We start from the raw sequence: 26876 nt of genomic DNA, 5'->3' as shown, positions 1-26876 counted from the left end.
GACTGCGATCATGGCATCACAGCCACAAAAAAAGATTGATAAGTACTGCTTTACAGCAGAAATTATCCTCCTTGTTAGTGGCTGACTATATAATTGTATCATGTCATCATGTATTTCAGCAAAAGGGAAGAGTTGACTTACTTTTAATGGAATGTCATAGCCATAATTGCATCGGAAGTTTGAAGCCTCTTCTCGAGCTATGTCAGCCAAGGATCGAGCATCTGCCAAGAGCCCTGCTACAGCCTAAAAAAAAAAGTAAAAAATTGGATCCCTGCAAACAAGGTGAATGAACTATTAACGTATGACAAACTGCTGTTCTGTTGCATGTGCATTAGAAAAAAAAATAATACATACAGTGTTTTGTTTTTTCTAATGCATATGCAACAGAACAGCAGTTTGTCATATGTTAACAATTCATTCACCTTGCTATATATATATATCGGCCATCAGACCACATATTTGAACACAAATACATTTAAGTTCTCTTAAAATAGCACCTTTTAAAAAAGCTGCAAAAAAAACTAACTGCCCTGTTTACTAAGCTGCCACAGCTATTCAAAGTGAATGGACGGTGTCGGCATTAGTGTGCAGGAGCCAACGAGAAAAGGAAAAATTCTAGACCCAGTCCTTAGTGGAACGCAAGATCTGGTGCGGGAGGTAATGGTGCTGGGGCCGCTTGATAACAGTGATCATAATATGATCGGATTTGGTATTAGCTTTGAAGTATACATAGGAAATCAAATACGTTAGCATTTAACTGTAAAAAAAGGAGACTATGATAAAATGAGAAGAACAGTGAAAAAGAGACTTAGAGGAATGGCTGAGAGGGTCAAAAATTTACATCAAGCTTGGATGTTGTTCAAAAACACCATCCGGGAAGCCCAGGCCAAATATAGTCCGCGTATTAAAAAAGGAGGACGGAAAACCAAGCGACAGCCGGCATGGTTAAAAAGTGAAGTGAAGGAAGCTATCAGAGCTAAAAGAAAATCCTTCAGAAAATGGAAGAAGGAACTGGCTGAAAATAACAAGAAACAGCATAAGGAATGTCAAGTCAAATGCAAAGCGCTGATAAGGAAGGCGAAGAGGGACTTAGAAAAAAAGATTGTGTTGGAGGTCAAAACACACAGTAAAAGTTTTTTTTAGGTATATTAAAAGCAGGAAGCTGGCAAAAGAATTGGTTGGACCGCTAGATGACCGAGGAGTAAAAGGGGCGATTAGGGAAGACAAAGCCGTAGTGGAGAGATTAAATGAATTCTTTGCTTAGGTCTTCACAGAGGAAGATTTGGGTGGAATACTGGTGCCAGAAATGGTATTCGAAGCTGACGAGTCTGAGAAACTTAATGAATTCTCTGTAAACCTGGAGGATGTAATGGGGCAGTTCTACAAACTGAAGAGTAGCAAATCTCCTGGACCGGATGGTATTCATCCCAGAGTACTGATAGAACTGAAAATTGAACTTGAAGAGTTATTGTTAGTAATATGTAATTTATCCTTTAAATCGAGCATGGTACCGCAAGATTGGAGGGTGGCCAATATAACGCCAATTTTTTAAAAAGGTTTCAGAGTGGGATTTGTGGGAGGTAGAGCAGTGAGTAAAAACTTGAGAGCAATACTGACGTCACTAGAACACAGCTCACAGGCGAAGGTAGCATCATTGCTGATCAGCTTTGATGCGGAAAAGGCCTTCGATAAGGTTCACTGGAAGTTCCTTTTTGATACGCTGGAACATTATGGATTTTCAGGGAGATTTGTTGAGGCAATTCATGCTTTATATGCTAACCCATGTGCCACCCTGAGAGTAAACGGGATAGAATCGGAAAGTTTCTGTATTAGGAGGGGCACAAGGCAGGGGTGCCCATTGTCCCCTCTTCTCTTTGTTTTGGTTTTAGATCCCCTTATCAGAGATATCATGGCAAACCCTTTGATCCGGGGAGTTGGTTTAGGGACCCACATGTTTAAGATTGCAGCATTTGCGGATGACATTTTAGTACATCTCACAAACCCAAGGGAATCCTTAGACACGTTACTGGAAACCTTTCGTGAATATGGCGATTACTCAGGTTTCCGTATTAATCTAGACAAATCAGAAGCGCTGGCTTCGCCAGAGGTGAACCAGAGGGACTGGGTCCCTGAATTTCCGTTGAGATGGGCTAGAGAGTCTTTTAAATATTTAGGAATCCGACTCACAATGAATACATTAGATTTATATCAGTTGAATGTTAAAATCTTACTGGAATATACTAAAGCTAAATTGGACTCTTGGATGAGTCTTCCACTGTCACTAATGGGACGGATACATTTAGTCCAAATGGTGCTGTTTCCGCGCTGGTTGTACGTCCTTCAAACCTTACCCATACGCCTAACACGGACTGATTTGAAACGGATGATGCGTCTTTTTAGTCGATTTTGCTGGGCAGGCAAAAAGCCCAAAGTTAGCCAAAATATGTTAATAGGGAGCTGGAGACAGGGCGGAATGGGTGTCCCGGATGTGTTCCTATATAATCAGGCGTGTTTGTTGCGTCACCTAGGAGATCTGGTGAACACCACGCAGTATTATACACCTATGGACTTGGAGGAAGCCTTTTTTGCTCCATATGATATATTAGCATTGCTCCATTTGCCTCGCAGTCGGCTCCCTTCTAAATTTAAAAAAAGTATAATACTACAGCCCCTTCGGGAGACGTGGCAGTGGTGGATGCGGCAAATGGGGGGCCAACCACACGTTACAGATCAAATCCCAATTGTAGGCAATCCTGTTTTTGAAGCAGGGATAGACAACCCGACATTTGGCAGATGGCAAGGGCTGGGCATCACAAGATTGGAACACCTGTTATTGGAAAATGGGGAAATGATAACATTTGACGCGCTTCAAGACAAAGTGGGTTCGGCTTGGGGCAATAGATTTGCTTATGCACAGGTCCGACACTATATGAAATCTTTGAGCCAGGTACCCCTGAGGGGGCGGATGGGGGAACTGCTAAGGGTCTTCTTTGAGGAGTTGCAGATGGAGAAGCAATCTGTATCAGCATTGTATGGGGCTCTGGTTAGGCGTAGGTCCCAGAGGCAATATGTAGATCTTAAGCGTAAATGGGAACAAGATCTTGGGACCTCACTGGCAACATGGGATGTGTCAGCTACCTTGAAAGGCATCCGGGCATTGGTGACAGATGAGAGGCTGAGGGAGTGTGGTTATAGAGTGGTCCTTCGGGGGTATATGTCTAAAGCACAACTGGCTCATATGTTGGGGCCGGACAACTCGGGGTGCTCTAAATGCGGAGGGGGTCCCAGCTCATTATATCATGCATTATGGCAATGCCCCAAGGTGCGTATGTTCTGGCAGAGGGTAAGAGGGTTTTTGATTCGATTGGGGAATAGAATTCAAGGAACGGAGAGGCAGTTTCTGTTGGACCAACCAAGAGCGTTTGCTCCATTAGGCGCCCCAGCTATAATGTTATGTAGGAAGCTGAGCTTGGTAGCTCGGAAATGCATTATGCAGTACTGGGTCTCATCGGAAGGGCCAGCTTATTGGCATTGGCGCAATCAGGTGCATCTCCTGGCCTCTTGGGAGGCTAGGGACTCAAAACAATCGCCTAAGCGCAGAGTACGCTTTCTACAGATCTGGACACCATACCTGCAAATTCTCAGTCCAAGGGGACGTAGTCTGCTTGTTAATGTCTGATAAATAGTGGAATAATGGAGAGTATTGGTAGCCTGGAGTGGTAAATTTAGTTCAGAGGGGAATCCTGCTTGCAAGGGGGGGAGGTATTGGGTGGGGGGTTGAAGGGGTTGAGTGAGATGTATATGGCTAAAGCTTGGCAGTGCTCTAGAGCTTGGATGTTTAGTTTTCTGATATTTTGTGATAAGCACTATTGCACCTAACGAGGTACTTAAAGTCTATGATATTGGGAATAGAAGCCATTTAACATCTGATATTAGCACTTGACAAGTAATTGTTCAGAGGGGAGGGGGGAGAAAAATGGGGAAGAAAAGTGTTTGGCGATTGTATAAGCTGTAAGAATGCTGTTTTGTATATCAAGCAATGTTATATGAATGTTCTAAGTTAATCTGTATTGTGATAATCGTCAATAAAACAGTTTAAACATAAAAAGGTTTCAGAGGAGATCCAGGAAATTATAGACCGGTGAGTCTGACATCGGTGCCAGGCAAAATGGTAGAGACTATTATAAAGAAAAAAAATTACAGAGCATATTCAAAAGCATGGATTAATGAGACAGTCAACATGGATTTAGTGAAGGGAAATCATGCCTCACCAATCTACTACATTTCTTTGAAGGGGTGAACAAACATGTGGATAAAGGTGAGCCGGTTGATATTATGTATCTGGATTTTCAGAACGTGTTTGACAAAATACCTCATGAAAGACTCCAGAGGAAATTGGAGAGTCATGGGATAGGAGGTAGTGTTCTATAGTGGAATAAAAACCAGTTAAAAGAAAGAAAACAGAGAGCAGGGTTAAATGGTCAGTATTCTCAATGAAGAAGGGTAGTTAGTGGGGTTCCCCAGGGGGCTATGCTCGGATCACTGCTTTTTAACATTTATAAATGACCTAGATATGGGAGTAACTAGTGAGGTAATTAAAATTGCTGATGACACAAAGTTATCCAAAGTCATTAAATCGCGGGAGGATTGTAAAAAATTACAAGAGGACCTTATGAGACTGGGAGACTGGGCGTCTAAATGGCAGATGATGTTTAATGTGAGCAAGTGCAAAGTGATGCATGTGGGAAAGAGGAACCCGAATTATAGCTACGTCATGCGAGGTTCCACGTTAGGAGTCACAGACCAAGAAAGGGATCTAGGTGTCGTCGTTGAGGATACGTTGAAACCTTCTGCTCAGTGTGCTGCTGCGGCCAAGAAAGCAAATAGAATGTTAAGTATTATTAGGAAAGGAATGGAAAACAAAAATGAGGATGTTATAATGCCTTTGTATCGCACCATGGTGTGTTCAATTCTGGTCGCCGTATCTCAAAAAAGATACAGTGGAATTAGAAAAGGTGCAGAGAAGAGCAACGAAAATGATAAAGGGGATGAGACGACTTCCCTATGAGGAAAGGCTAAAGCGGCTAGGGCTCTTCTTCAGCTTGGAGAAAAGGCAGCTGAGGGGAGATATGATAGAGGTCTATAAAATAATGAGTGGAGTGGAATGGGTAGATGTGAACCGACTGTTTACGCTTTCCAAAAATACTAGGACTAGGGGGCATGCAATGAAGCTACAATGTAGTAAATTTAAAACAAATCGGAGAAAATGTTTCTTCACTCAACGTGTAATTAAACTCTGGAATTCGTTGCCAGAGAATGTGGTAAAGGCGGTTAGCTTAGCGGAGTTTAAAAAGGGTTTGGGCGGCTTCCTAAAGACAAAGTTCATAGACTATTATTAAATGGACTTGGGGAAAATCCACTATTTCTAGGATAAGCAGTATAGAATGTTTTGTACTTTTTAGGGATGTTGCCAGGTATTTGTGACCTGGATTGGCCACTGTTGGAACCAGGATGCTGGGCAATACTTATGTACTTAGTAAACAGGGGGATCAGTTTTAATTGAATCATCATTATGAAGTGCAGTCAACAAACATTTTTTTTTCCTTTTCTAGCACTGACATGAAAAGCCCAGATTCTTATATTGTAAATACACTGCTTTATAACCACTACACATATTTGTAGTGAACTGCTTATAGAACCTGAAAACAGATTTTATTTATTTTTTAAGTATGCATCTAGCTACATGTTTGACAAACCATTAAAACCTCACTAATGATTTCCTTGCTACATTTCTCAGATGGTTCTAGAAAATAAATTCCAAACACCATCATCTTACCATTCCAACATGTCGATCTACATTAAAGATTCGCTTATTAGAGCCTTCTTCATAAAGCTTGGATAAGACTAATTTTTCCACCCCGAAGACGATACCATCTTTACATCGGATGCCAATGGCTGTACTGTAACACAAAGACAGAACTATTATTGTACTAGAAATTAACTAATTGCAATTAATAACCCCCCCTTTTTGTTTTTGGAACAGCACGCAAAAAAGTCATTCAGGAATGCCACAAAAAGGTGGTTCTTTCCCTCACCAGAAACAGCAAAATTAACAGTATTGCACCTGCTTTTTTTGTTTTTGTTACTAGATTTTCCTTAATTTAAAAAAAAAAAAAAAACATACTTAAACCAAAATAACTTGCCATATATATATATATATATATATATATATATATATATATATATATATATATATATATATATATATATATATATATAAGGGGGGGGGGGGGACGCTATTTCTGCACATCTCTATTTAAGAACAGCCTGTTTTACATACCGTAACAGGCTACTAACTCAGTTCCTGATGCTCAGAAGCAAATGCAAGCTGTTTGCTAGCGCTGAATGCTCTGTCAACAAGCTTGTGAACCAACTCACCGGCTCTGAGCACAATGGGCATGCAAATGCATGCCGATGAGATGATTCACCATTCATCCCCAAAGCGCAGAGGACAGCACGCCAAATAAGGATGTTCCTCCCTCTGCAAACCCTACATCAGCTCAGAGCTGGCATTAGGGTGTCAGGGGTACCATCTCTCCAGTCTCTCTCCCCTTCCTACACTAGTTTCCACCAGTTTCTGGCCTTCGGTGCTGCACACCACCATATACATGCAGCTAATGGTCAAACACTGCAGCCAGATGACTATCAACGCCTTGAGCAGCTCCAGGTAGCAGTGGTATTAGAACGAGAGATGCTATCGTCCAGGCTCAGCCAGCAGCTATGCCACGCGCCTGCCTGCACCTGGGCTCCAAACAGACACGTATAGCACACCGCCACTAGCAGCAACCACCCACTGCTCCTTGCTACCATTCTCTTTCTCCACTTCCAGACCTGCACTTGCTGTGGATGTGATGGTCTCATGAGATTAGTGTGATGTAAGCTCCTTTGAGCAGGGACTGTCCTTCTTTGTTTTTTGTACAGCGCTGCGTAACCCTGGTAGCGCTCTAGAAATGTTAAATAGTAGTAGTAGATTGAGCCATGCAGTGCCTGCAGGAAGTTGCTGTTTGATGCAGCAGCACAAGGACGCACAGGTCTTGCAGCATGTTCTGGGCATGCCCCCCCCCCCCCCTTCCTTAATTTCCAATGCTCAGCACTAACAGTGCATATAAAATTTGCATACCATTAGCGCTGAGCATTGGGAAGTTTTTTCAGCGGAGTTAACAGTGGTTTATTCCAGCACTGTTTTGTACAGCGCCAGAGTTCTGAGCATCTGCCTATCAATGCTGAACTGTCCAACAAATAGTAACCTATTTGTTAATGAAGACCTCCTTCATTTGAAAAGCATTTGGTAAAACTATTTTTATTTACTGTTATGTATTAAATGCCTTTATGAAGAGCTTGCTAAAATTAGTTGGGATTATAAAAAAAAAAACAGAGGGGTAAGTTACATAAGGAACATTAAGAGCAAAATAAAATGAATATTACAGCGTTAAATATTTGAACCTTTCCGTTTTGAGCATAACCACCAATACTACCATTGCAAACACTGCATTATAATTGTTACCAGAGTTGTAAGCCCAATTCACTTCACAGAAGGCACAAATAAATTACACCATTTCAACATGATACTTTTGACAAAAAAAACATAATTACTAAATTCATTAACACCCAATATTACATATCACTAATATTTAAAATGTGTCTAAATTGAAAGCTAGAGGATAGAGGATGTATACATTGTATAAATCAATGAGTGGAATTTCTGTAGTGATCAGGTTTAATCAGGCAACTAAGCACATAACCACTACTGTCAATTTAGCATTTTGCTTATTAAGGCATTTAAGAGGTAAATATTTTTACACAGCACTACAAAAACTTCATATATACCTCAACCCATATATCTATGCCGATGATGTGACGCTATATATTTTGTTCATGGGCGGACGCACTCCAGCTAAAGCTCAACGCAGAAAAGACAATGCCTTATACTATCATCACAGTATAATAAAATCAATTATACCAATATAAATACACCAAGCCATACTCTTCCTGTTGCGGACACCCTGAAACTCCAAGGCGCAACAATTAACCAAAATCTTAACCTAGATAGTTGTGGGAAAAATATTATAAAGAAAATGTTCTATGCAATGTGGAGGCTTAGAAGAGTGAAACCTTTCTTCCCAAGGGAGACATTCCGCAAACTAGTGCAATCATTGGTATTGAGTCATTTAGACTATTGTAACTCTGCTCAGACAGATGGTGACGGAACCCACGAGGGAGGGAGCGATGCTGGATCTGGTGCTCACAAATGGGGATAGTGTGTCAAATGTGCGAGTGTGTGCACATCTGGGAAACAGTGACCATCAAACGGTTTGGTTTGATATAACGGCTGAAGTGGAGGGCGGCCACTCTAAACTCAAAGTCCTGGATTTCAAGCGTGCTGACTTTAGTAGAATGGGGGAATACCTGAGGAAGGAGATGATGGGCTGGGAGGACGAACAGGAAGTGGAAGGGCAGTGGTCCAGGCTGAAAGAAGCAATAAATAGGGCCACAGACCTTTATGTAAGGAGAGTAAATAAAAGCAAGAGGAAAAGGAAACCGAAATGGTTCTCCAAGCAAGTGGCTGAGAAAATAAAGGCTAAAGAATTGGCGTTCCAGAAATATAGAAAATCTCAAGAAGAGGAACACGGGGAGGAATACCGGATGAAACTGAAAGAAGCCAAGAGAGAGGTACGTCTGGCGAAGGCGCAAGCGGAAGAACAAATGGCTAGAAATGTAAGGAGGGGCGACAAAAATTTCTTCAGGTATATTAGTGAAAGAAGAAGGACTAAAAAGGGGATTGTGAGACTAAAAGATACAGCGAACCGCTATGTAGATAATGATGAAGAAAAAGCCAATTTACTAAATAGCTACTTTTGTTCGGTTTTCACTGAAGAAAATCCTGGAGAAGGACCACGAGGGACTGGCAAAAGTACACCTGAGAATGAAATGGATATAGCACCGTTCACAGAAGAGAGTGTGTATCAACAACTTGGAAAGCTAAAGGTGGACAAAGCCATGGGACCGGACGGGATCCACCCCAGAATATTGAAGGAGCTCAGAGAGGTCCTGGCGGGTCCTCTTAAAGATTTGTTTAATAAATCCTTGGAGACAGGAGAGGTTCCGAGGGACTGGAGAACGGCGGAGGTGGTACCTCTTCACAAAAGTGGTGATAGGGAAGAAGCTGGAAACTACAGGCCAGTAAGCCTCACTTCAGTTATTGGAAAAGTAATGGAAGCCATGCTGAAGGAAAGGATAGTGAATTTCCTAGAAGCCAACAAGCTGCAAGATCCGAGACAACATGGTTTTACCAGAGGGAAATCATGCCAAACGAATCTCATTGAATTCTTTGATTGGGTAACTGGAGAATTGAATCATAGACGTGCTACAGACGTAATCTACTTAGATTTTAGCAAAGCTTTTGACACGGTTCCTCACAGGAGGCTCTTAAATAAACTAGATGGGCTGAAGATAGCTCCCGAAGTAGTGAACTGGATTAGGAACTGGTTGACGGACAGACGACAGAGGGTGGTGGTAAATGGAGTTCGCTCAGAGGAGGGAAAGGTGAGTAGCGGAGTGCCTCAGGGATCGGTGCTGGGGCCGATTCTGTTCAATATATTTGTGAGTGACATTGCCGAAGGGTTAGAATGTAAAGTTTGCCTATTTGCGGATGATACTAAGATTTGCAACAGAGTGGACACCCAGGAGGGAGTGGAAAGCATGAAAAGGGATCTGAGGAAGCTAGAAGAATGGTCTGAGGTTTGGCACTTAAAATTCAATGCGAAGAAATGCAAAGTGATGCATTTAGGGAGTAGAAACCCACGAGAGACATATGTGTTAGGCGGGGAGAGTCTGATAGGTACTGAGGGGGAGAGGGATCTTGGGGTGATAGTATCCGAGGATCTGAAGGCGACGAAACAGTGTGACAGGGCGGTGGCCGTAGCAAGAAGGTTGCTAGGCTGTATAGAGAGAGGTGTGATCAGCAGAAGAAAGGAAGTGTTGATGCCCCTGTACAAGTCGTTGGTGAGGCCCCACCTGGAGTATTGTGTTCAGTTTTGGAGGCCGTACCTTGTGAAGGATGTTAAAAAAATGGAAGCGGTGCAAAGAAAAGCTACAAGAATGGTATGGCATTTGCGTTCCAAGACGTATGACAAAAGACTTGCTGACCTGAACATGTATACCCTGGAGGAAAGGAGGAACAGGGGTGATATGATACAGACGTTCAATACTTGAAAGGTATTAATCCGCAAAAAAATCTTTTCCGGAGATGGGAAGGCGGTAGAACGAGAGGACATGAAATAAGATTGAAGGGGGGCAGACTCAAAAAAGATGTCAGGAAGTATTTTTTCACGGAGAGGGTGGTGGATGCTTGGAATGCCCTCCCGCGGGAGGTGGTGGAGATGAAAACAGTAACGGAATTCAAACATGCGTGGGATATGCATAAAGGAATCCTGTGCAGCAGGAATGGATCCTCAGAAGCTTAGCTGAAATTGGGTGGCGGAGCAGGTGGGGGGAAGAGGGGTTGGTGGTTGGGAGGCTAGGATAGGGGAGGGGCAGACTTATACGGTCTGTACCAGAGCCGGTGATGGGAGACGGGACTGTGGTTGGGAGGCGGGAAATACTGCTGGGCAGACTTATACGGTCTGTGCCCTGAAAAGACAGGTACAAATTCAAGATATGAGTTTATCTTGGGCAGACTAGATGGACCATGCAGGTCTTTTTCTGCCGTCATCTACTATGTTACTATGTATACGCGGGATACAAGGCACAAACCATTAAACTCGACTGCCCAGAACACCGCAGCTAGACTGATATTCAGAAAGGTGAAATTACTACTACTACTATTTAGCATTTCTATAGCGCTACAAGGCGTACGCAGCGCTGCACAAACATAGAAGACAATCCCTGCTCAAAGAGCTTACAATCTAATAGACAAAAAAATAAATAAATAAAGTAAGCAAATCAAATCAATTAATGTGAACGGGAAGGAAGAGAGGAGGGTAGGTGGAGGCGAGTGGTTACAAGTGGTTACGAGTCAAAAGCAATGTTAAAGAGGTGGGCTTTCAGTCTAGATTTAAAGGTGGCCAAGGATGGGGCAAGACGTAGGGGCTCAGGAAGTTTATTCCAGGCGTAGGGTGCAGCGAGACAGAAGGCGCGAAGTCTGGAGTTGGCAGTAGTGGAGAAGGGAACAGATAAGAAGGATTTATCCATGGAGCGGAGTGCACGGGAAGGGGTGTAGGGAAGGACGAGTGTGGAGAGATACTGGGGAGCAGCAGAGTGAGTACATTTATAGGTTAGTAGAAGAAGTTTGAACAGGATGCGAAAACGGATAGGGAACCAGTGAAGGGTCTTGAGGAGAGGGGTAGTATGAGTAAAGCGACCCTGGCAGAAGACGAGACGGGCAGCAGAGTTTGAACCGACTGGAGGGGGAGAGGGTGACTAAGTGGGAGGCCAGCAAGAAGCAGATTGCAGTAGTCTAAACGAGAGGTGACAAGGGTGTGGATTAGGGTTTGGTAGAGTGCTCGGAAAGAAAGGGGCGGATTTTACGGATGTTGTAAAGAAAGAAACGACAGGTCTTGGCAATCTGCTGGATATGAGCAGAGAAGGAGAGAGAAGAGTCAAAGATGACCCCAAGGTTTCGAGCTGAGGAGACAGGGAGAATGAGAGAGCCATCAACAGAAATAGAAAACGGGGGGAGTGGGGAGGTGGGTTTGGGGGGGGGAAATGAGAAGCTCAGTTTTGGTCATATTTAATTTCAGGTGGTGTTGAGACATCCAGACAGCAATGTCAGACAAGCACGCTGAAACTTTGGTTTGGATGCAAGGTGAGATATCAGGGGTAGAAAGGTAGATTTGGGAGTCATCAGCATAGAGATGGTAGGAAAAGCCATGGGATGAGATTAATGAACCAAGGGAAGAAGTGTAGATAGAAAAGAGGAGGGGACCAAGAACGGAACCCTGAGGTACGCCGACAGGCAGAGGGATAGAAGTAGAAGAGGATCCACCAGAGTGAACACTAAAGGTGCGGAGGGAGAGGTAGGAAGAGAATCAGGAAAGGACAGAGCCCTGGAATCCAAATGAGGACAGGGTATCGAGAAGTATGCTGTGATCGACAGTGTCAAAAGCAGCGGAAAGATCAAGAAGAATGAGGATGGAATATTGACCTCTGGATTTAGCCATATAGGTCATTGGAGACTTTAGTAAGCGCAGTTTCGGTTGAGTGGAGAGGGGCGAAAACCAGATTGTAGTGGGTCAAGAATAGCATGTGAGGAGAGAAAATCAAGGCAGTGGCGGTGAACAGCACGCTCAAGTAATTTGGAGAGAAAAGGAAGGAGGGAGATGGGTCGGTAATTAGAGGGACAAGTAGGGTCGAGTGAAGGCTTCTTAAGGAGAGGTGTGACCACAGCATGTTTAAAGGCAGCAGGGACAGTCGCAGTGGAAAGTGAGAGGTTGAGAATGTGACAGATAAAAGGAATAAGAGCAGGAGAGATGGCATTAAGAAGGTGGGTGGGAATGGGATCAGAGGAACAGGTGGTACATTTTGAGGAAGAAAGGAGAAGTGTAGTTTCCTCAATAGTAACTTCAGGAAAGGAGGAAAGGGAATGAGGGAAAGGAGAGAGAGGGGAATGGACTAGTGGAGGGAGAGGTGGTGAGGTAGAGAAAGCAAGGTTTATCTTTTGAACCTTGTTGTGAAAGAATTCAGCAAGGGTCTGAGGAGATAATGAAGGGGGAGTTGGGGGAGGGGGCACCTTGAGGAGAGAGTTCAATGTGGTGAAGAGAAGTCGAGGATTAGAGCCAAGAGAGTTGGTCAGTTGGATATAATAATCCTGTTTGGCACGTAAAAGAGCAGATTGGAAGGAGGTCAGCATGAACTTAAAGTGTAAGAAATCAGCAAGGGCCAGAGATTTCCGCCAGGGGCGTTCGGCGGAAACGGGTACAGGAACGTAGGTAGCGGATATTAGAAGTCAGCCAAGGTTGGGGTTTTGTACGCCTTACAGGGCGGGTCATCAAAGCTGCAAGAGTGTCTAAGGCAGAGGATAGAGTATTGTTGTAAGAAGAAACAGCCTCGTTGACAGATGTGGATGGTGCCACAGTAGAGAGGAGGTTTGAAACATGGGAGGATAGAGATGAAGGGTCAATATCGTGAAGATTCCTAGATAAATTAGATAAGATAGGACGGGACTGGGAGGGAGGAGATTTAAGTGTGAAAGTTATAAGATGGTGATCAGAGGAGGGAAGATCAGAGGCAAGGAAACTAGAGGGTGAACAGTTGGAGGAGAAGATGAGATCAAGACAGTGACCATTTTGATGAGTGGGGGAGGTGGAGCATAGTTGGAGATTAAAGGAGAACGTTAAAGCGAGTAACTTGGAAATATAAGAGTTGGAAGGATCATTAGCAGGAATATTAAAGCCACCAAGGATGAGAGAGGGGGAGGAAGGATCATGGAAGAAGGCAAGCCAGGCGTCAAAGTCACTGAGAAAGGATGAAAGGGACTTACCAGGGGGACGATAAATGACCGCTATTCGAAGAGGCAGAGGAGAGAAAAGGCAGATAGAGTGGACTTCAAAGGAGGAAAAACAGTGAGATTGAGGTGGAAGAAGGGGTTGAAATCTGGAGGACGGAGAGAGTAGTCCAACACCGCCCCCACGGCCAGGAGTATGTGAAAATAGATAACCGCCATGGCACAGGGCTGCGACTGAAGCAGAGTCATCAGGGCAGAGCCAGATTTCTGTTATGGCGAGCAGATGGAGGTGACGCGAGATAAAGAGGTCATGGATATAGGCAAGTTTGTTACAGATAGAGCGGGCATTCCATAGGGCGCAAGAGAAGGGCAGAGGAGAGGAGTAGAGAAATAGAGATGAGGTTAGAGAGGTCGCAGTGAGATCTGTAGAGTTGGGTTAATAGTTGGTGAGGGGGGCCAGGATTGGGATTGATGTCACCGGCAGAGTAAGAGAAGGAGTAAAAGAGAGCGGAGGAGAGTAGGAGAGGTGTGGCCACGAAGGCGAGAGGTATTTAGGTGGAATGGGGAAGGCAAAATGGATGGATGAAAGAGGCGGAGATTAAAAGCCAAGAGGGAGGAAGAGGGTAGGAGAGAAGGTGAGGTGATGAAGTCGATGGATGGGCAGTGAGTTCCTGTAGCGGAGAGAGGTAGGGGGTGAGGGAAAAGATTAGGAAGGGACAGGGCTAGGAAGAGAATGTGAATAGGGGCCATAAATGACTGAGGTACTTTAGCAACTGGGAAGAAGATTAGATGTAAAGAGAAAAATGCCCCGGCGCGCGGCACCTAGAGCGGAGGCCCTGAGTGGACCTGGGTGTCACCCCGGAGAAGGCTATAAGAATATGCAGATGAGCTGCAAGTCCTCCACAGCTCCTGAAAGGCAGCCGGTGGTAGAGCTGGGCACCTCTCAGCTGAGGAAAGGCTTACCAGGGGTTAGGCCGAAGCCAGCATTCCTCCCCCTGAGGGTCGCCAGACCCCTCAAAGAAAAATTGCATTGACTCCCACTAAAAGTTCGAGTCGCATTCAAAATTTGCACTTTGGTTCATAAAATCATTTATGGAAATGCCCCATCTTACATGTCTGACCTAATAGATTTACCAGAGAGAAACAACAAAAGTTAATCACGTATCTTCTTAAACCTCCATTATCCCAACTGCAGAGGACTTCAATACAAATCTATACATACATGTAGCTTCTCATACATCTGCACACAACTATGGAATGAATTACCGACCACCATAAAAACTACACATGATTTGACAATGTTCCGGAAATTATTGAAGACTAACCTGTTCAAAAAGACGTACAAAAAGGATCCTCCGTAACGAACTGATTCCTAAACTACACCAGATACAACTACTTGGAACTCTTCTAATTTGTTCATTTTAATTACACCTTCATTATTGAATATTATATATTGGCCTGATCCCATTATGTTATGCTTTATCTACTTATAATCCTACATGATATTTTTATGCAACTCATTTGTAACAGTTCTGAAATTTTTATTCCGTTATTATCATTACCATGATATTCTTATGCACCTTATTTGTAACAATATTCTGAAATTCTTATTCCATTAATGTGATTATTGTTTAACATATTGTAAGCCACATTGAGCCTGCAAATAGGTGGGAAAATGTGGGATACAAATGCAGCAAATAAATAAACTTATAATTTGAGCAAGAAGGAAGAGACACAGGAGAATCAGAATGATGGTACAGCAAATCACAGAAGTGCTGCCACTACCTCCATTCTTCCACCCTGGTAAAAATGTTGAGTTTTTGGTTGAGACTGTGCTGACTGCTTCTGTGATTCCTTGGTCTCTGCCTCTGCAGATAGTTTTGCCGTGGGGATGTGTTATATAAATAAGGGTATGCCTGTTATATTTTATTATGTATTTATGACATTTGTATCCCTCATTATCCTAACAGGTTCAATGTGGCTTACAATCAAGACAATTTAGTACATACATATTATAGTTATAAATCTTATGCTAAAAGGAAAAATGTTCAGTAAATCTATATGGAGCTATATGAAACTTTACAAAAATGAGTTTATGAATTATTTTACAAGGTTGTACTGTGTTACAAACATCGAAGTGTAAGCAGTTAAACAGGATAAAGTTTGGAAATAGCATTTTGCATAAAAGTGGTTATCCCCATCTTTCATTATCTTGTTACAGGAACTTTTTGAAAAGAAAAGATTTTAATAATTTCCGAAAGCAACTATAATCATGTACATATCTAACACCCTTGGAAGAAGATTCTACCAATTAGTACATTGATAGGAGAAGTCAGCAGAGAGCACAGAGCATAGTACTAGGGTTTGGGCTAAGTTTCTGAAAATTTCTTTTGAGAAAAGGGGTCCTTTTCAACCTCCATAAAATTTTAAAGACTTTCTTCATCACTAGAGATACTTGCAAATCAAAAGAAGGTGCTGATCTATTGCAATACCTAGAATTTTCATATTCTGTTCAAGTGGGAACTTTCATTGATCTATAACTAATTCTTTGGAAAGGTATGAATGGAATGAACCAGTAAGGACTAGGAATTGTTTTTTTTCCCCCCTATTTGGTTTGTTTGAAGGTAGATGCCCATGATTCCATATGAATGGCAGAGGCTTCTGTGTAAGTGTGGTTTGCATGAAAATGACTTGGTCGAGGTTGTCTGCTGCTAAAGTTTGAATGGCTGAGCAACAATTTTTAATCACGCTCATCATTTCTCCAACACTGTCTCCAAACAAAATTTTCCCTGTGCATGGTGCTTCTGCTAGCTTATCACAGACATCTTCCCCCAAGGCTCACATTTCAAATCAATCTTCAAGCCACCAGCAGCACCAACGCCACTCTTGGAACAGTTTTATATGCACCATGGAGCCAATTGTATAAAGGCTGTCGAAATATGAGTACCGAGTGGAAGTCTATGACAGCATCTGGGTGCTGTATTTGCATGCCAACATTTAGGCATCATCACTTATGCCATGTAAAAGGCAGGCATATTTAGTGTAAATGTTGCAATTGGGTGCACATAAATGTGGAACCTGTCCACACCCCACCCCATGGTCCAGTCACCCCTGCAGTTGTGTATTGAGGGGTACTTTTACTAAGCTGCGGTAAAAGGAGGCCTGCGCTAGCGTCAGTGCAAATCTTTGACACGTGCTGAGGCCCCCTTTTACTGCAGTGGGTAAAATGCTGGGGGGGGGGGGGGGGGGGGGTTTCTAGAAAAGAAATGGCTGTGCAGTAAATGAACCACTTACTGTGCAGCCATGAATGTAACATCACATGCCTAAGTGCCAGTATTTTATAATCTTTTCTTAGCATGCAAACAGCACCACTACTTAGGTGCCAAGGTTACAGAATGAGGGGGCAAATGCTGATCTTGGTCAACATTATGCACATTCTTCTGTGTCTTAGACATGATCCAAGTTCATCCCCTTGGTCTTGCTGAGATGCGGGAGACATGGCCTGGATCTTGTCCAATATAGCAAATTAGTACTAGTTGAAACCGATGTGCTGCAATGCAGGCAGATACAGTATTAAAATATTCTGATAAAAAATTTTTTAACCTATTGCATCCAACAGTCTGATATCTTTTCCTGATCTTGAACTCCTTACCTTCTTGAGAGCAGATTCAACTGTTACTGATTATTGGGATAGTTATGATTTATCATCCCCCTTCTTGACTGGACTTTATATCGTGTTCCTAACCTTTTTGAAGCTGGTCAGACCAATATGAAAGTTTGCCATTCTTCCATTTGCAATTTCAATAGAACCTTGTGCACCAATAGGGCAATTTTAGAATATGTTAGAACTCTGTTCTGGTAGCTGGGTCTTCCTCAAGTGGAGAGAGAGTTCTTCTGAAACCTTTTGCAAAAAAGGGGGATATATGGTATCTTTTGGTTGAGTTTCATTTTTTGGCTGTTGTGGTGAAGGGTCACTAGAACTGAATAGCCATGTGTGGAAAAATTGGCCAAAATTCAAGGGTGATGTGAGAGACTGATCAATAGTCACAGGAAATGGGTAGTTAAAATAATGCTGCTCAAGGAGGTGCCACCAGTTAGTAATGAAGGGTTCATATACTTTTTCACACAAGATACTTAAACCTTTGTTAAATAATCAAAAGATATTCTTTTTTATCCAAGCTTTCAATGGGGTAATTTTTCTTTGTTATTAGGGTATGGCATCAGATTTAGTCACAAGTATGAACTATGCTAAAATCTAGGCCTGTCGTAAGGTATTCACAAAGTTTCCACACTGTATCTATATTTTTCCTCAGTATAAAGGAGGATTCACCTGCATTAACTAGGTATCACTTCTTGTTAAAGTTTCTAAAACTTCCTACTGTTAAAAATATTACTTTTTTTTAATGAGGAAATGCTGCTTTTTGTAAGTTTTCAGAAGCTTCCAAAACTAAACATGAAGATATGTTTTGCTCACCTACTGTTCTCTACAGCTTTCATGGCATATTCAACTTGAAACACTCTGCCATCTGGAGAGAATGTGGAAGCAGACAGGTCATACTGGGAAAGAAAAAAAATATAATGTATACAAAGCAAGTTAAACACCACAAATACTTGAAAGGATAAATGAAGAACATTTTCTAAAGCCATAGGATCCAATAAAATATAGCCTTTCAGAAACATAAGAAGAAATATTCAAACAATACCAGAAGATAAAGACCATGTTAAAAAATAAAATTAATTCCAAGTGGTTAAAAGCAGTAACTCAGATTAGTTGATTAAATCTGAAAATGAATCGTAGCTCTACATGTACATGCAGTGGCTCCAAATAACCTTCGCTCCCTCAAGCTGTTATCAGTGAAGCCATGATAGATACAAAGAGTCTGGCAAGAAAGATTTCAAACTGAGTCAAGCAAGAAAAAGTTACTGCTGTCTAATGAATGTCTTTCACGACATTTTTTAAATGACTGATTGGTCTTGGTTTTATCTTTAGTTACACTTGACACATATTAGAATTCAATCTTATGAATTGCCAGCTTACTTAAACGTAACCTTTACCATGTAGTAAATATTGCAACAGAGTATGCCTTCATAAAAGGAAAAAGCCTCAGGACCCTGCTTCTACTACTTCAAGTGGCAAGACAATTAGGGTAAGTTAGTCATCGGCATAAAAAAAACCTCATATTACAGCATTAAAAACCTCTGCACAAGGCAACTGTTCACAGGTAATCCAAATGTGACTCATGAAAACAAGCAAAAAAAACCAGAAAAAGCAGCTTAGCTTCTGTATTCTGTGGATCCACACCAAGACCAAAGTTTTGCTAAAAACAGTCTCAAGGTGTCAGATCACTTTAAAAACATCTATGTCTATTTGCCAGTGTTTTCACTTTTAGAGCATCACACTCTAAAGTGAAAACACTGGCAAGTAAACACAGATGTAGTCGAAGTAGCTCCTTTCCACTAATATTTTCTTCACTTTCTTGTACCAGCCATTATTTCACTGTTCCAATGAATAGGGTCAAATATTCCTTTTTTGTGCATGTTTTATATTATAACCCCTAAAGACGCCTCCAAGTGAAACAGAGTGTGCCGAGTTACGCCACAGTGAAGGGTTCGCTGATAAGACAGAGAAACTGAGGTCTGGAACAGTGAAATGAAGGCTGATAAAAAGCAAGGTTTGGAACAGTGAAATAATGGCTGGTACAAGAAAGTGAAAATTTTTTTTAATGGAAATGAACACAGGAATTCACAAATGAATTTGGTTGTGAATAATGGACTATCTTGGATCATGAAAGAGCAATAAAGTAACAACGGAAAACATTAGGAAGAATACATTGTGATTAAGAAGTACAATATACTAACATTGAGGAGGAGGAACATGAAAGGCTGAATTTGAAGATAATGAGCACAAAGTATACTGTGAAAGAAAAGGACAACTGAAGATAAAAATATGTTGTAATTTGTAGTTTCCTATGATGGAGTAAATAAGAATGGTAGAATGAGTGGATAATAGTTCAGGAGAGTTTGACTAATTGAAAATGATAACATATTTTAATGTGTATTAATATTTTTGAACAATTTTGAAGATTTGATACATATGGAACAATTATGTGAGAATATTGTATTGAAGATAGTATAATTATATTGAAATATATTCAATTTTAGAAATTGTGCAATGAATATTCATGAGATATCTGTATACAGGAGAGGCAATGCATGCAAATATATATTTCATGAATATTCATTAGGAATATACTGAAAACCAGACTGATTTGTGGCCCTCCAGGACTGTGATTAAAAAAATTAAATTAGTTGGACTCCCAATACTTCACTGTATTTTGGGTTTCAAGCATGACTCCTTGATGCAGGCTACCTTAGGCTTCCGGAAGACCAATGCTGTTTAGGACTGTAATCAACATCCTGCATAGCTGTTGTGCACTTTCACTACTGCCAGGTTAGACTGGGAATTGTGGTTATGATTTTTCAACATTTTCACAGCCTCAAGGGCATAACCTTGAGATGAAAATGAAGTGGAAAGCATGAACTTATAGTACAGGGTGAAAAGTTCAAAGCTGCCAAATCTGCATTAACTGGGAGATGCCTACCTTGATATACCGCTCCCTCATACCCCCACTGAGGCGGACAAAACTCCTGTGCAGTCTCTAGTTTAAGTATGTTCAGAAAAGACTAAGTACAAGGTGGAAGGCGAATGGAAGGAGGTGAGCAAGGGCAGGTTGTTGGGTAGAGAGGAGAAACAGAAAGAAAAACCAACAACAGTGGAAATGGGGAGGAGGAAGAATGGGGATGAGATGAGAGACAGGACCCCTGCACTGGAGGGGGAAGGCAAAAGATCATAGAGAAGGAACAATATAAGGAATGCAGAAGAGCACAGGAGAAAGAGGAGTATGCACAGAGTTAAAACAGAAGAGTACAAAAAAGAGAAAATCAATTATTAAAATACACACTGTGAAGAAAAGAGGAAAGGAAGACAGAAATTAACATAAAAAGGACACCAGAAACGGATGACACACAGACCTAAGAACGACAGAAATCAAACTTAGACACAAACATTGCTAAATTGTTTAATACTGACAAAGATTCACTAACGTTTTTTCTGTGTTAGATATACTACTCTAACCATGAGGTTTGTAGGAAAGACAGCCATTATCTGGCTCTCTCATTCATAATAGTCTATGTTTATGTTGGGGATGGCCCAACCACTAGGTCAACACCAAGTGTGCAAGGTGCTTATTGCTTGAGGTGCACAGGGCAAAGGTTAATGAAGCAACTAAAGCAGGAATGGGGTATTTGCAACGCACTGTTGCTTCCTCACATGCCTGTGCACTGCAGGAAAAGATTGGACAGGAATAATTCTGTGCCTGGTAACTTGGGGGGTAAGGGAAAAGGGATGACAGACAAGTGTCAAAGGATCATGCCTGGTCTAGAAAACTTGCAGCTTCAATGATTAGAACAATCTGCTCCTGGGAATAGCTTTTAAGGGCCTCAACTAGTTAGTTTTGATAAAAGTGGATCATATGCATCTATAAAGGTTGTATGTACCCTCCCTACACTTTTTCTCTCTCACCAGGCATATGTGCTATCAGATTCTTATCAACAGTCTCTGGCCAGTTCAGAGACACCTTTTCAGGGCTGGCATGACCAGTTGGCAGCCTACACGTCTACCTACAGTTGCACCTGCATGACAATCATCACCAACCATACAGTCAACACAGGGTCTTGTGCTCAAGGCCTATCGTCTCCCATCCTGTCTGAAAATGGAAGCGAATGCTAAAGGTCCCATGCTGGCCATGTTCACACTTGTTTATTATGCTATAAATATAACAATCCTCTTGTGACTTACGGTGGTTTTTCACAGTCAACAGCAGACTTATTAACTCTCCTTATCATACATAACCGGGGAAGATTTTTCAGAGATACAGAAACCTCAACTATGCACCCCTTATTTTATAGCAATATGCTCATAGCTTAGCCTCTGTCATCTGGGGGCATCCACTTTTATCATTGGCTCCGTCCCTCCTCCTCTTTTTGGTTGTTTTAATTTTTTTTTGTTATATTTTTCAAACTTTCTCCAACAAATTGTTTTATTTTGTACTTATCTGGGAGAGCATATTCAATGCAGACAAAACAGCCACGGCCAACTATGGCCAGAGTTTCAATCCTTCTTCAGGGTCCGTGGCATGTCTATATCACTCTATTGGCAACACAGGTCCCATTACTGCAGTAAGTTGTGTATGATAAAAGAGAGTTAAGTCTGCTGTTGACTGTGAAAAACCACCATAAGTCACAAGAGGATCGTTATATTTATAGCATAGTTTGAGAAGTATCCTCTTGAGCTCAGATTTTCGAGTACTAGAAGACACTTGCTTACTGTCACAAGCCCAGGCAACAGCAGTGTAGAAAAACAGAATGAGGAGTAAGGCAGGCCAGATTACCTGGTGCAAATACGAGAGAGAGAGAGAGCAGATGATGAACACTTGGGAGGAGGGGGGAGATAGTGCTGAGTAGAAGCTGGTTTGGGTGTGGAGGGGGATATCTGGGTGAAGGTATGCTTTGACCATAAGATATCCTCGGGACAGCTCTGAACGTAACCTTCAAGGTATAGAGATGACGAAATAGTGGTATATGGGTGGAGGAGCATACCCCGCAATGACTCAGCACAAGCTGCCGGGACCTCTCATGGGAAAAAGGGTTATCAATAGAAATCAAACAAAATAAAACATGGAAAAGAAAATAAGATGATACCTTTTTTTATTGGACATAACTTAATACATTTCTTGATTAGCTTTCGAAGGTTGCCCTTCTTCGTCAGATCGGAAACAAGCAAATGTGGTAGCAGATAGTATATATAAGATATTACGGGGAAAAAGAAAACTAAAGCCGCTGCTTACCAGTTGCAGTAACTCTGTTTATAGCTAACCCCACAGGCAACAAGTCAGTACTCCTACTAAGCATTAAAACAGAGACTAGAGACCACTCCCCACCTAAGGCCCGCTTATAACTTGACTCTATTCTTACCTCCTGGCGGGAACCTGAAACGACCGTCCCACCCCCACCGCTCTCCAGAGCAATAAGCCACAAGAAGGCCCATACTTACCCCAGTACCGATTGAACTCATCTTTTGCTATATTACAGACAACGCACGCTGACTAAGACTTCCACTTTCCCTACAGTTCCCCACAACAGTCACCCACCAACAACACATTCTGCCAGTGGTCGGATTCCAACCAATCCTTTTGCTCTCATCTCTCTGACGTTCTTGCGTTTCAGGCGCAGCCCAAGGAGGTTAGATTGAGAACCGGAACGACATGACGTCAAAACGCTGAAGCCAATTAGGTTGGCCTTCCTTTCCTTTCCCCTCCCCTCTGCGCGGCGCGCGCATTTGCGTACGCAGCCGTCATCACTTCCCTAAACAAAGCATGTAGACCTATGAGTGCTCTCTATCCAGATTGTCGTTCTTTATTGTTTGGTAGCATTTTTATTTGATTTCACTTATATTTTCAACATGCCGGCTTGTACAGCATACGGATGTCCAGAGAGGAAACATTAGTTTCATCGGTTAGAGTTATAATTAGTCCTAAATTGTAAATTATTGTGGCATTTGGAGGGGCTGGTTACAGGTGCTCCCTGTATTCGTGCACAGATTTTCACCTAGTAAGTGGCCACCAAAACAGACGACATGTTATGAGAATCAGGCGCTTAACAATCAGACTTGCTATTTATAAGTATAATTTAAAATAAAAACATTAATTAAGGTTGAAACCTAGGCACATTTAGCATGTTATTTTCCCTGTACCTACATCAAAAGAAAAATATAGTTTGTGAGAACTTGCTCTTTTTGTTTTGTTGATTGTGTGGTATATTATAAAAATGCACTTGCTTTTTTTATTGTTACAATATTTCACTGGGGGTATTGAATAATGAGGGAAGGGCTTCCTTCTTGCAGTGGTTCTGTCCAGAGTCGGTCTAAATGTCATTGTCCAGTTCAGCACACTATTAGCCGCCAAGTTCATACAAAGTTAATATGTTTAGTGAAAAATAATCTATGGTTCAAGCTGCTTGCTACGTGAATATTCCATCACTGTTTCATTATCAAGTGTTACATATTAAAGGCATTTGCTTTAAACTGTTTTAATTCATTTATCCAGTCCTTATATGTACATGGTTTTGCTTTTTAAATCCAAAGGTAAACTAAGGGTGTTTGAACAATTATGGCTAAACTGTGATGTTTCTGACTGCTATCTGGAACTTTGGAAGATGGAAATGAGAAAATATAAGAGTGGGTATAGATTGAGCAGGATTGGTCATGAAAATGAGTAAGTCATCAGCATATGCCAGTGATTTGTACTAATTAGGGCCAATTTTTAATGCCAGTAGTATAACTGTCTGATAGAAATCAAAAGGAGTTCTAGACAAAGATTGAACAATAGAGGCAATAGCAGACAGCACTGATGGGTACCTCCGGCAGAAAGATTTCCATTAATTTGAATTCTAGAAATGGGATGACTATAGAGAACTTCATTTAGTAAATGATAAGCCACATACAGACATAACCTAGAGGTGTATTTTTCAAAGTAGTTAGACTTACAAAGGTACATAGTAATAATATATGGAACTGTGTAAGTCTAAGAGTTTGAAAATGAGCCCCACACTATGATAGCAGCTGATGGCAGATAACCATTTTAATACAGTTGAATGGCCTTACCTATTCACTACATCAAAAGCCTTTTCTGCATCAAGGGAGAGAGCAAAAGCAGGTTCATCAAGGCCCTTGACATGGTTGAGTAAATCATGGAACGTTCTTGCAATATCTCCAATGAATCTACCCTTAATGAATGCAACTTGATTTGTATGCATCAATGTAATACTTTTTCTAGTCTAGATGCCAGTACTTTTGCTAGCATCTTACAATCCAGAATCAGTAATGATATAGGTTGATAATTTTGCACTTTCATGTGGTTGATACAAAGAATATAGTTTTGGAGATATATTTTTAGAAAAATACAATAAAACTTAGCTGTCTGGGGCTTTGTTTGAAACAAGGGATTTTTGTTTCCCAGGCTACTTCATCCTCTAGAAGAAGTATTCATGTCCATATTGTTATTATTGTTGAATGTTAAACTGAAAAGGTTTTGGTAATAAGGCATCATGGCACTGGCCAACCACAGGATAGCAGCACGAGGCACAACCTCAACGTCTATAGCCTTCCCTTCGAGTTCGTTCCCTCAGAGTCCTGCCCTTGCGGAAAGAGGAAATGACTTCAGCAGGCGGGACTCAGCGGGAACGAAGGGAAGGCTACAGATGGGCAGGGCTTTCAAAGACGTGGCCACTTCGATGGAGGTAAACAGGGGAATGAGGAGCGAGGAGAATCGCTGGGTGGCTGGAGGGGGGCAGGGGAGCGAGGAGAATCTCTGGGTGGCTGGAGGGGGAGCAGGGGAGAGAGGACAATCGCTGGGGGGCTGGAGGGGGGCAGGGGAGAGAGGAGAATCGCTGGGTGGCTGGAGGGGGGGGCGGGGGACAGAGGAGACACCCTCGCACCCAGTGGTCTCACTCTCTTCACACACACACACTCGCACCTTCACTCTCTCTCAAACATACACACTCCGATTAAAAACCTTGCTAGCGCCCGTTTCATTTGTGTCAGAAACAGGCATGTTTTGCTAGTAATGAATATTCATGAGAGAGATTTGCATGCAGTGGAAGCAGTGCATACAAATCTCCCATGAATATTCATTGTGAATTTCCTGAAAACCCTGCTGGCTGGGGTGACTCCAGGACCAGGTTTGGTATCCATAGTTTTAACTGTTCAAATAATGTATGTCAGTTGGAAAAGGTGTTTCCTTTGTAAATGTTACTTTTTGGTGGAATTCTGTTTTATTGATCCATGGTTTTGAACTCGAAGCATCTGATTTCACTCATAGAAGGCATAATTGATAGAGTGTTGTCTCCTATCATAGTGGGTCTTTTGCAAAGGCATGCTAAAAATAAGCACTAGAGGCACCTGTATATTCCTATGGGAGTATCTAGCATTTAGCACACGCTAAAAACTATACCACACCTTTGTAAAAGAACCCCATAGACCTCTTATCCTAATTCTAGATGCATGTAAGCCTAGTCTAAGTGCATCAATAACCCCTTTTATTATTTATTCTCTAAATATTGAATGATTTGTCCTATTGGTCCTTACTGTTAATATGTTTCTGTGTAAACTTGTTACATTGTTTTTATATTTGCAAATTCAATAACATTTTGTGAAATGTACAGTAGTCTAACTTTTATCATATACAGCTTGGTGGTTGATCCTTTTTATTTCCACATATCCAACTGGACTTACATGCCAGTCACAATTCTCTGCTTAAATTCAAGATCCTGTTTGAGCACACCTGCCACCCAGAGTACTTACTCTTCTGGCCCACCGGATGATCTAGACATCATCCCTACAGTAAAGTATGGTGGTAGAAGCAATATATTATGGGCCTACCAGCTTAAAGTATTACTTGCTTTTGAAAGTTGCCCTAGCACTTTGAAAAATTCTGAGCAAGAGGGAATGCACTAGCTCCCCCTGGTGGTTAGAAAGATTTTGTTTGGCCTATTCTGATTTATATATATATATATATATTGCCTGCTCCTTTTTTTTTTTTTTTTTAAAGCTCTACTACTGTTGCTGTGACTATTTGTCACAGCAGCTGTCCACCAAACCACAGTGAAATGAACTTTAATACAGTTTTAGATTTATTGATCTTTTAGGCACGTTTTGCTGGAGTACTAGTAGTACCTATTAATGAGGGCATTATTTAATTTATTTAAATATATCCTTTTCTTGAGAGAACCCAGTCAAGATGATTTACCCAGAGTGAAAACTGTCAAGACGTAAAGGGTTGCAGAAGCATTAACGATCAAAAAAAGGTCATTCAATATAGATATAAAGTTACAGTAAAGAAAGGAACTCCGGGGCAGACTGAATCAAGTTGGGAGGCATACAGTAAGCTTGGGAACAGGATCAGTTTAATTTTTCTTAAAGGTTGTTAAGGAAGTTTCTTTGTATGGAAGGGAAGTGTGTAAGAGGAGGTCCAGGAGCAACTCTCCCTGTTTACCCCATCCTCCTCCCTCCCTTGGTTCCAGCAACACTTCTTCCTCCTCCCCTCAGCACCTGTAACATCAGTATCCACCAGCAGCTCTGTTTATCCTTTTCACCTCCTCGCTGGTTCCAGCAGCACCTTCCCCCACCTGGCTCTTCCACCCCTAGCCCCAGATCCAACTGTCTATCCCCCTTCATTCCCTCTCTCCATGGTCTATTAAAAGAGGCTGCTTCAGGGCCTTACCTCTGATGACACTTTGTTTCCAGACAGGTGGTGCATCA

The 26876-nt window shown here is 41.8% G+C and overlaps 1 protein-coding gene across 1 annotated transcript in view; it reads right to left on the bottom strand.

Moving 5' to 3' along the window:
* The window catches only part of PSMA3 (proteasome subunit alpha 3), an 84648-nt gene extending 61876 nt beyond the window's left edge, over positions 1 to 22772 (bottom strand). Inside the window, 4 exon segments of the mRNA XM_030214975.1 lie at positions 142 to 243; positions 5837 to 5960; positions 17976 to 18058; positions 22614 to 22772. Coding sequence (XP_030070835.1) covers positions 142 to 243; positions 5837 to 5960; positions 17976 to 18058; positions 22614 to 22634 — 330 coding nt within the window. The 5' untranslated portion in view covers positions 22635 to 22772.
* Between the last annotated feature and the right edge of the window lie 4104 nt (positions 22773 to 26876).

Source organism: Microcaecilia unicolor, chromosome 9, assembly GCF_901765095.1.
Source record: "Microcaecilia unicolor chromosome 9, aMicUni1.1, whole genome shotgun sequence".
Lineage (NCBI taxonomy): Eukaryota > Metazoa > Chordata > Amphibia > Gymnophiona > Siphonopidae > Microcaecilia > Microcaecilia unicolor.
Note: the sequence above shows the minus strand (reverse complement) of the source record. Positions and strands in the feature narration are given on the sequence as shown.